The sequence below is a fragment of the Phodopus roborovskii genome, unplaced genomic scaffold (genome assembly GCF_943737965.1).
Source record: "Phodopus roborovskii unplaced genomic scaffold, PHOROB, whole genome shotgun sequence".
NCBI classification, from domain to species: Eukaryota; Metazoa; Chordata; class Mammalia; order Rodentia; family Cricetidae; genus Phodopus; species Phodopus roborovskii.
The window spans coordinates 7,142,178-7,153,093 of NW_026126585.1; the positions used below are offsets into that span (position 1 = coordinate 7,142,178).

The window sequence follows — 10,916 nt, forward strand, 5'->3', positions numbered from 1 at the left end:
GTGTGTGTGTGTGTGTGCCTGCAGGTATACAGGCGTGAGCAGCCTCTCACAGTTGTCGGTCCCTGTAATAGAAGACTTCACAGCAGGCCATGTGGGAAGCTTCAAGAAGTCCTGCTCTCTGGATCGTTCCCAGAAATGCCCATTTAACTGGTCTAAGGAGTAAAGAAAGGAGCTGGAGAGATGGCTCAGCAGTTAGAGTACTTATTTGCTCTTGCAGAGGACCAGAGTTCAGTTCCCAGCATCCACATGGGGCACCTCAGAACTGCCTGCAACTCCAGCTCCATTTGCTGGCACCATCTGCTGATCCCTGCAGACACCAGCATGTACACACATACACACATCAGTAAAAATAAAAGTAAATATTAAAAAAAACAAAACTTTGAAGAGTAATGTAAGCACCCAGGAGTATCTCACATGGACTATTTTTAAAAGACCAAACCAGCAAATAATAAAAAGTTGAGCATGATAATATGCTCATCTTTAGTCCCAGCACTCAGGAGGCAGAAGTAGGTGAATCTCTTTAGTTAGAGGCCAGCCTAATCTACATATTGAGTCCCAGCTCAGTCAGAGCTACATAGGAGACCCTATCTCCAAATAACAACAAAAAAACAAGACAGAAAAAACACTGCAATACTAGACCACTAGGCCTCTTTGAGGGTCTGGCTCAGTCTGTGAATTACTGAACACTTTTTCTAGTTTTGACTTATATGCATTATTTATTTTGGGTGCGCATGGAGGAGAGGGCAGCTGGCGTAAGTGTGGCAGTCAGGGACAGCTTGCAGTAACTTTCTCTCTTTCCTTCCACTGTGTGGGTCCAAGGCTCAGAAGCCTCAAGGTGGCCACGCTTGGTGGCAGGTGCCTTTGTCCACTGGGAAGTCTTGAAGACCGGCTCCTGCTTGGAACACTTTTTCACAAGGTTTCTGATGAGGTTCATCTGTTCCCAAACTGAGAATCATCGCCTTGCGGAGGGTATGTATGTGACTAAGAAAGGTGGACTCCTCTGGTGGATTGAGGGTAGAGGAGAAGCTGTGTCAGGGACATAGTCTCAGGAAAGCCCTGAGAGACCCTTGCTGAGGAACACACTATTAAAACAAAAGCAAATCAGCTTTGTCACGGGTCAAGTCTAATGCATTATCAGTAATGCCTAAAATACATCCTGTAGGGGTTTGTCTGGCAGGGTTGCTGCCTAGTGCAGACATGTATACCACAATCCACTAGTGATGGCTGTCATGTCCTTTTATAGAAGGCATGAGTGTGTTTGCCAAACAGCTGCCACCCTTCATGAGAGCCCGTCCACATTCCAGGCCCAACGGTATGACTTTGGAAGTGTCATTACTCTGTGGTGGAGACAAGGTCCCTGGTCTCTCAGGTGAAATGGGAATTGCAAATCCCCTTGCTGTTCTCTGGTCTTCCCTTATATCTCCCAGCCCTTCTCATCTCTGCTTAGTGAAGAGGCTCTTGAAGGCATTGTTGTAGTTCTTATTAAAGGCTGTGTAAATCAAGGGGTTGAAGAAGGAATTGGAATACCCAAGCCACAGGAATATGCTTTTCCAGATGGGTGGCAGGCTACAGGCACAGAGCGGGCTGATGAGCTCCGTCAGGAAGAAGGGAATCCAGCACAGCACAAACACACCGATCAAGATCCCCACCATCGTGGCTGCTCGCTTCTCCTTCTGCTCCCGCCACGAGTCTCCGCTTGTCTGGAAGGTCACTGTTGTTCGGCCACGTGCTGCGAACACCATTTCAGCCTCCTCAGGTGCCTCCTTTGCCTAGGAACAAAAGGAATATGGAATTAAAATCGCAGAACAAGGGAGACAGATGAGCACAAAAAAAAAAAAAAAGTCAGCTCTTCTCAGTTCCGTCAGAGAAGTGAGCTCACAAGGCTCAGATGCTGTTTCCAAGATAGAAACCAGTGAACGCAGAGACTCACCGCTGAGGGGAATAGGCATGAATAAACAGGGACACGTACACACATCACCCACGTGAATAAAAATAAATCCTTTTAAAAATGTAGTATAGCCATCTATCGCCATGCACAAAACTTAAATCCAAATGGATCAAAGACCTCAACATAAACCCAGCCACACTGAACCTCTTACAAGAGAAAGCAGGAGGTACACTTGAACAAATTGGTACAGAAAACTGCTTCCTGAACATAACACCAGTAGCACAGGCACTGAGATCAACAATTAATAAATGGGACCTCCTGAAACTGAGAAGCTTCTGTAAGGAAAAGGACACAGTCAACAAGACAAAACGGCAGCCCACAGAATGGGAAAAGATCTTCACCAACCCCACATCTGACAGAGGGCTGATCTCCAAAATATACAAAGAACTCAAGAAGCTAGTTACCAAAACAGCGAATAATCCATTTAAAAAGTGGGGTACAGAACTCAATAGAGTGTTCTCAATGGAGGAATCTAAAATGGCTGAAAGACACTTAAGAAAGTGCTCAACATCCTTAGCCATCAGGGAAATGCAAATCTAAACAACATCTTTCTCCTGTCAGAATGGCTAAAATCTAAAACACCAAAGACAATTTATGCTGGAGAGGATGTGGAGAAAGGGCTCCTCCACTGCTGGTGGGAATGCAAACTCATACAGCCACTTTGGAAATCAATATGGCGGTTCCTCAGGAAAATGGGAGTCAGTCTACCTCAAGGTCCAGTAATTCCACTCTTATCATATACCCAAAAGATACTCATTCATACAAGGAAATCTGCTCAACTATGTTCATAGCAGCATTGTTTGTAATAGCCAGAATCTGGAAGCAACCTAGATGCCTCTCAACTGAAGAATGAATAGAGAAAATGTGGTACATTTACACAATGGAGTACTACTCAGCAGAAAAACACAATGGAATACTGAAAGTCACAAGGAAATGGATAGAACTAGAACCAACCATCCTGAGTGAGGTAACCTAGTTACAAAAAGACAAACATGGTATGTACTCACACATATATGGAGTTTAGACATAGAGCAAAGGATCACCAGCCTACAATTCACACCGCCAGAAAAGCTAGGAAACCCTAAGGGAGACATACATGGTCCCCAGGAGAAGGGGAAAGGGAAAAGATCTCCTGAGCAATTTGGGAGCATGGAGGGAGGGGAGAGGGAGTTAGGAGAAAGAGAAGCAGAGAAGAGGAAGGGAAAGGTGGGCATGAGGGAGCAGGAAGATTGAGACAGGGAAAGAACAGAGGAGAGCAAGAAAAGAGATACCATAATAGAGGGAGCCATTATAGATTTAAGGAGAAATCCGGCACTAGGGAAATGCCCAGAGATCTACAAGGATAAACCCAACTAACAATCTAAGAAAGAAGAAGGAAGGAGGGAAGGAAGTAAGGAAGGAAGAAAACTATGATAATCCTTGACAAAAATCTATTAAAAACACAGGTTAAGGTAAGGTCTAAAGATTCTTTGGGAGAAGAATAAAGGTCCCCCACAAGACCGGATGACAAGAACAAAAGCTTTTGTGTCAGACCCATGGTTGAAACTGGGCAAGCTTCTCTGCTTCTCCGTGCTTGCCCATCTGTGAAGCGGGTTGATGAGATTCTCCTCCTCCACCAAGGCATCAAGGAAGATGAGCATTGGATACACAGTCCATGCCCAGAGCAGCCTCTGACACACACATTCACCCATTCCATATTCATGGTGGAGACTGGGACTGGAATTGGAGCTGCGGGTGGAGCAGACACAGCCCTGGTCCTTACAGAATCTGCTCTAGAGAGACTTGGCACATGGCAATGTGTCGTATAATTGCTACGGTAAATGTAATAACTCCGCTTTGCGTAGATTAAAAGAAAACAAACTCCAAATGCCTCTGTATCATAAACCTAGTAACAACTAGGCTGGGGAGATGACTCAATGGGTAAAGACTAGATTTCAGATTCCTAGCACCCATGTAAATGCTGGTCAGACATGCCAGCTCACCTGTTATTCCAGCAAGGAAAATGCAGACAGCAGATCCCTTGAGCAAGCTAGCTAGCCAGGCTGGCTAAATCCGCAAGTTCTAGGTTCAAATGAGAGACCCTGCCTGGCTCAGCCTGAGGTAAGGTGGAGAGCAATCAAGCAAGACACCCAGTGTTAACCTCCGGCTTCCACATTCACAAGCACACACATGCCTGTGCACCCACACTTAAAAGCTAGCATGTAAACACACATATACAGACAAAATAATACAAATTAGCTACCATTTCTGTGCATTCTGTGTGTGTGTGTGTGTGTGTGTGTGTGTGTGTGTGTGTGTGTGTGTGTGTAAGAGAGAGAGGAGGGGGAGAGAGAGGGAGAGAGAGAGAGTTGCTGTCCACCTCTTGGGGTACTGGTTCCCAAACAATGGTCCTATGATCCTCTGAATTCATCCATGACTCCCGTTACTAAGACCTTAAACCTTATTTTCTGCCTTTATAGCAGCTTGGGTGACGATGCGTGTGATGTCTGCATCTGAAATAGGGGAAGGACCTGTACAGGAACTACCTAGCATCAGCCCCCGCTCCCTGGTAGTACCCAGGAAATAGCCACCCAACCAATGGCTTAGTGTTACAGCACAGTGGCTTGCATCTGCCTCTCTCTCTCTTCCTTCTTGGAAGATGCCAAGCAATAAGTGTTTCCAGCTCTTCTCCCAGATCCAGCCATCCCGGAGGCAGCCATCACCATCAGGACCACAGCAGGACTAAGGATGCTGGACTCTGTGCTCTCAGCACATCTACTTGCCCATCCTCTCTCACCTGGTGTAGCTCCGATAAAAGTGAGCACTACGTGGGGTTTCCAGGTGTCCTGGTTTTGCACTGGGAATTCTTCAGATTGTTTCCTGCTCTATCTTCCCATGGTCCTATCTCTGTTTGTTTGGGAAAAAAAAATCACTAAGTCGGTCTAAACATAGATGCATGGAAATCTGGGCAAAAGAAGGGCCTTTTCCACTAGACTGATAGCTGGGAAGCCAGCATGGGACTGACTCAGGCCCCCCTGAATATGGGTCTCAGCCAGAAGGACTGAGCAGTCAAAGGGACCTCAGACAGTGGAGCCAGGATGTATCCCTGGTGCACAAAAGGACTTTGCGAACACATCCCCCATGGAGGGATAACTGCCTTAATCTAGAGACAGGAGAGAAGCCCTAGTCCCTACTTCACAGGACCTGTCAGATCTACATGACCCCAACTGGATGGCATTCCCCTACATACGGAATTGGGGTGGGGGATGGGAGGGGAGGGTGTTTAGAGTGCTTGTGAGAGGACAGAGAGGGTAAAAGGGAGGGAAGGAGGGAGGGAGGGCTGGAAGGAGGGAGGGAGGGAGGAAGGGAGAGGGAACTGGAATCGACATGTAAAATAATAAATTAAATTTAAAAAAATGCTAAGAACCTCCCACTCACTGGAGTCTGTCCACGGTAGGCTAGACAGTGTGAGAAATGGATGGGGTGCGTTAAGTTCAAAGAGAGCCCGAGGGAAGGGAAGTCTACTGATGAAATCATTCATTCAAGAGAGACCGACTCCGCCAGGGAAGCAGGCAGCTGAGTCCACGGATGCTCTCTCACTGCGTGTTCTCAGAAGCCCCGTGTTCACGGCTTTCCAGCCTGAGCCTGACGCCCCCACACAGAGGGACACCGGAAGGGAAGGGAACCTCTAAGAAACCACAAAGGCCTGGGTTTATAGCTCAGTGGTAAAGTCTGGATAGCACACAGGGGGCCCTAGATGCAGTGGGAAGGGGGAGGGGGCAAGGCTATGAGTCAGTTGCTCATAATAATTAATTTTCACGTTTCCAGTTCAAGATGTGAATTCCATTAGAGAATGGAGGGACAAGCCCGGTGGTGGTGGCGAATGCCTGGAACCCAGCCCTCGGGAGGCAGAGGCAGGCCAGCCTGAGTTCAAGGCCAGCCTGGTCTACAAATCGTGTTTCAGGACAGCCAGAGCTGTTAACACAGAGAAACCAAATAGAGGAAGGAAGGAAGGAAGGAAGGAAGGAAGGAAGGAAGGAAGGAAGGAAGGAAGGAAGGAAGGGAGGAAGGAAGGAAGGAAGGAAACAGCAAGACAAAGCTGGGCATGGTTGTGGAGACAGATGGATCCCTGGGTTCAGCTGCCCAGGGTAGTCTATTCGCTGATCACCAAGGCAGCGAGAGAAAGCCTGTCTGAAAAGGAAGAAGACCCAAAGGAAAACAACAGAGGTCGTCTTCTGGCTTTCATTCACAAGTGCACCCACACGTACTCAGCGCACACACAGGGGAATGGAAAGGTACTGTGGAGAACTCTAACCTTTTGAACTAACTCATCTTCACACCAACCCCGTGTGATCAGTCTTACAGGACCAGCTCTGCTGCAAAACCCAGAAATCCAAAGCATCCCCAGATCTAAACTTCGTAAGCATCCGCATGACACCACTGGCCGAAAGTTCCATTCCTGACCTCCAGAGAGGTCATCACCTACATGCTGGCAGGCTGGAAATGGTACATGGGATGACCTTCCAGCCACAGCTTGTTTTTTTTTTGAGTGGGGTTTCCCACTGGCCTGGAGCTAGCTGAGTAGGCTAGACTGGCCAGCCAGTGGGCCCCAGGGATCCACCCATCTTCACCTCCCTACCACTGGGGTCACACATGTGCATAACTACTCTCAGCCATTTGTTATGATTCTGGGTGCCCAACACAGGCTCTATGCTTCCAAGGAAAGCAGTTTATTGACGGAGCCATCTCCCTAATCAAGGATTCCAGGCCAAGCTTGGAATACCCGGGGCTTTGTCTATTCTGCTTAGAGAGAACCTGCCTCAAAATGAATGAAAACCAAGCAAGCAAGCACAGAATGAATAAACAAGCAAACCATCTCGTGGCATTAAACATTTTTCTGACCAGATACCTCACAAAAAGCAATTTAAGGGGTGAGGTTTTTTTTTTTTTTTTTTTTTTTTTTTTTTTTTTTTTTTTGTATTGCTTTCCTTACCTTTCTCAGACACAGTCTGTCATGGAGAGGGAACCATGGTAGCAAGGGTAGGCGGTGTCTGGTCACATTGCATTCTAGTTAGGAAGGGAGGAAAATAGGGCTGGAATATCAGGGCTCATCCCAGGTGACTCATTTCTTCTAGGGAGGCTCTGTCTCTTAAAGATGTCACAGCCTTCGCAAGCAGCGTCCCCAGCTGGGAGCCAGGTACTCAAACACATGAGCCAATGGGGGGCACTTCACACTCAAAGCATCACAGGGATAATAGTGTGCATTGTAGAAGCCCAGGCCCAGAGTGGAGGTGGGCCTTCCTCTACCTCTAAAGAGTAACTCAGTACAGTTCTGGCCCTGCCTTCTGGAATTCTTTATCCCCATCACAGGCTGCTTCTGACTGCCCAGCCAGCTGTCCTTTAACCTCTTCATATGACCTTTCTAAACAGACTGTGTCTGAAGTGAACAGCAAGGGCCAGGGGTAGTGCCAAGTGGTAGTTGTGTTTCGTAGCATAAGGTCCCGACTCTGATTGATGGGCAAGGTAAGCAAACAAAACCAAAGTAAATAAATAAATAAAACTGTTTCTTCTACCAAAACGAAGAGTAAAATCAGGCTTGGCAAGCCTTTCGGGCGTCCGTTCACTGTGATTTTCCTAGGCGCATGCATACATGATTGACGGAGCTATTAAAAGTCAGCCCTACCCCTGCTATCAGACGACGGAGAAGCTATGATCACCCCGGGCATTTCCGAGGGACCTTTCAAAGAGCATCATTAATTCTGAATAAAACTCGCCTTCTAACATTTTCCAATTATAGACTTGACATTCTTGTTTCGTGTTAAAGAAAAAAAAAAATCCCTCTGCCATTTAATTAAAATGGAAAAGAATCTACTTCTAAAAGCGCATGCATACACTTGCACAAGTCAAACAAACTACGGCAGTCTTTCCTATCTTGAGCTCTCTTTAACTTGACCCCTTTCCGGGCCCACGAATTGTATGTGTGTGTATGCGCATGGGTATATATGCCTGTGTGTGGGGTCCAGAGCTCTGTGACAGTAGTTATTTTTCTCAGTTGTTGTCCAACTTTTTTTTTTTTTGTTTTGTTTTGTTTTGTTTTCTGAGACAGGGTCTCTCTTTGAACCTGCAGCTCTACTGATTCACCTAAACTGGCGGGCTGTTAAGACATCCTTTCCTCTGCTAATTTCGCCACCCACCGTGAGCCAGTGCTATGTGCATATTTCCCATTTTTCAGTTGGTGGGATCCTTACCGGGGGCCTCATACAGTAGGACCTAAGGCTGGGGATGTGACTCAGTGGGTAGAATGCTTGCCCAACATGAACAAAGCTGTGGGCTTCATTCCCAGATCTCTCTATATAAAGCAGGGGCAGGGGTGCTTGGCTCTAATTCCAGTTCCTGAGAGGTAAGGGGAGGAAGAGCAGAAGTTCGAGGCCATCCTCAGCTACTCAGGATGTTCCAGGTCAACTTGTAACACCCGCCTTCAAAAAACGAAATTAAAAGTAATAACCAACTTGTGTAAAGGTGAGGAAAAACGAGTCACAAGGAATGGATGTCTGGGATTGGAACTGCAGCAGTTTCCATGCCCCAGGTCTCCAGGGGACATCACTGGGGTTGCGATAAACAAAGGAGAGTGGTGATAGAATTTTTGTTTTAAAATACACGCACGCACAAGCAAGCGCGCACACACACACTGTCAGGGAAGTGGCTTCTAGAGTTTTAGAATATGGTCACTGGACTGTGAAGACTATGGATTCAGTAGCAGAAACGAGTGAAAGCTACATGGATTTATTTGTGTATATTAAAGGAAATGACATCCCCACCCCAATCCGGGACAGTCCGGCTAGCAGGGATCAAGAAGCTGGCAGCTCCAAAACTGACATGGACAGAGCCTCTCCAGTCTCTAAGAAATAAAGAGTGCTGCTAAGTGAGTGAGAGAGAGTGTGTGTGTGTGTGTGTGTGTGTGTGTGTGTGTGTGTGTGTAAAACATTTATTCATTTGTGTGCAGGGGCAGTCCACATGGAGGTCTCAGGGATGGAGCTCAGGCTGTCAGGCCTGGTGGAAAGTGCCTTGACCAGATAAGCCATCCTGCCTGCCAGAGCCCAACTAATTAGATGCGATTTGACAACATCTAGAAAGTCAGGCAGGAGATGTAGCTGAATTGGTACACTGAATTACCTCCCATTCAAGAAACCCTGAGTCCCACTCCCTGCATACAGGGAGATTGGTGGTGCATGTCTGTAATCTTCTACTTTGACGGTGGAGGCTGGAGGATTATAAATCTAAGATTATCCTTGGCTACAAAGAAAGTTGAAGTCTTGTCTGGGCTTCATGAGAATCTGATTCAACACACACACACACACACACACACACACACACACACACACACACACACACAAACACACGGTTTGGGGTCTCCAGCACTAGTCCTAATGTGCAAGCTAAGAAACCATTTCACAGGGGTATATCCCGCAGGTAGTTGGCTAGAAGCACAAGCGATAAGCCATCCCATGTGCTTTTCATAAGAGCAGATGGCCATCTCCTCCCGCGTTCCCGATGTGACAGTTTTTCCTCTTATGCTCCAATATGCAAGCTCTGCCCTACTCTTCCCTTTCTCTAAATTTCATCCTTCCCAGGGTCCCATCCCCCTCCCCCAAATCCACAACCAGTCCCTCTCACCTGCATGGTGGCGGGCAAGGGTACCACAGCCCTCCGTCTGAGGCCAAAGCGAAACTTGGCGGCTTTGTAAATCTTCCAGTACACGAAGAGCACCACCGCCAGAGGCAAGTAGAAGGCTCCGCAAGTGGAGAAAACGGCATAGGAGGGCTCCTGGCTCACCTGGCAACGCTGCAGCCCAGCATCATAGGCTTCGCCCCAGCCAAAGAGCAGCGGGGCGAGCGCGATGAGCGCGGACAGTGCCCAGGTGACCCCGATCATGAGCGCGGAAGCGCGGCGCCGGGTGCGCAGCGTGTACTGAAGGTGACGCGTGATGGTCCAGTAGCGGTCCAGGGCGATGGCAGCCACATTCCAGATGCTGGCCGTGCAGCACAACACGTCGAAGGAGATCCACACGTGGCACAGACTCCTGCCCAGCTGCCAACGTCGCCCAGCCGACAACTCGCTTACCAGGCTCAGTGGCATCACCAGGGCTGCCACAAGCACGTCGGAGACAGCTGTGGAGGCCACCAAGTTATGCGGCACGCGGTGGAAGGTGCGGACGCGCAGGATGGTCACCAGAACTAGCAGATTCCATAAGAAAGTGGCCGCGATCAGCAACACCAGTAGAGTCACCACGAGCACAGTGAAGATAGAGAAGTGTGGCTCACGGCCTGGCAAGAGGAGCCCACCTGGGGTGGCCCCCACGCCCCTGTTGGAACTTGGGCTGTCACTGCAGCTCCAAGGCTCCGAGGTAAAGGCCATGCCGGGGGTGGCGCCTGAGAGGTTAGAGACTTCCATTGTTCAGGGACTTCGGCTCTTGGGCAGATGTGCGCGCGGTGGCATGGACTGTGAATAGGGTGGCAAAATATGCGCGCCACCCTGGTTCTTTTTCCAGACTGCAGCCTCCCTCCTTTTAGCGTTTCTTTCGGTGGCTTTCGCGAGCCCTCTTTTCCAGATGAAGGGGGATTAAAAACGAGTGGGACTCCTTAATCCAGCTTTGCACAACGCATCAGTCTCCCCTGTCACTTTGTGGTCGTGGGGTAACTGGCTGCTGAGGGCTGGGGACCGATGCCTGAGCGCAGGGATGGCTCCGAGAGACTTCCCCTGGATAGCGGCTGGAACCCGGGGGGCTCCTGGTGTGAGCTGAAGTGGGAGGAGGAGGTATGGAGCCTCCACCAATAAGAGCTGGAGCCGTAACGCTGTCCCAGCTGTCTCCCGCCGGCGTGGCGGGCGGAGAGAATCCTAGCAGCAGTCGCCTCCGCCTCCTCCCGGGAAGGTTTTTAACAGTCCTGTCATGATTCCGTAGCCACCACTTCCGCACAGCCCTCCTGCGGCC

General features: G+C 48.7%; 1 protein-coding gene across 1 annotated transcript; it reads right to left on the reverse strand.

Annotated features, from left to right (window-relative positions):
* Positions 1-1,409: 1,409 nt before the first annotated feature.
* LOC127236471 (5-hydroxytryptamine receptor 5B) lies at positions 1,410-10,405 on the reverse strand. The gene is made up of 2 exons (XM_051204144.1): positions 9,602-10,405; positions 1,410-1,769 (listed from the first exon to the last, which is right to left on the reverse strand). Exons 1-2 carry the CDS (start codon positions 10,376-10,378, stop codon positions 1,434-1,436), a joined length of 1,113 nt encoding a protein of 370 aa, XP_051060101.1. The 5' UTR covers positions 10,379-10,405; the 3' UTR covers positions 1,410-1,433.
* Positions 10,406-10,916: the final 511 nt, after the last annotated feature.

Coding starts and splice junctions, on each gene's coding strand:
- LOC127236471 (XM_051204144.1), bottom strand. CDS start 10,378: ATGGAAGTCTCTAACCTCTCAGGCGCCACCCCCGGCATGGCCTTTACC. Junction 1,770..9,601: donor CCTTGCCCGCCACCATGCAG/GTGAGAGGGACT, acceptor TTTTGTTCCTAG/GCAAAGGAGGCACCTGAGGA.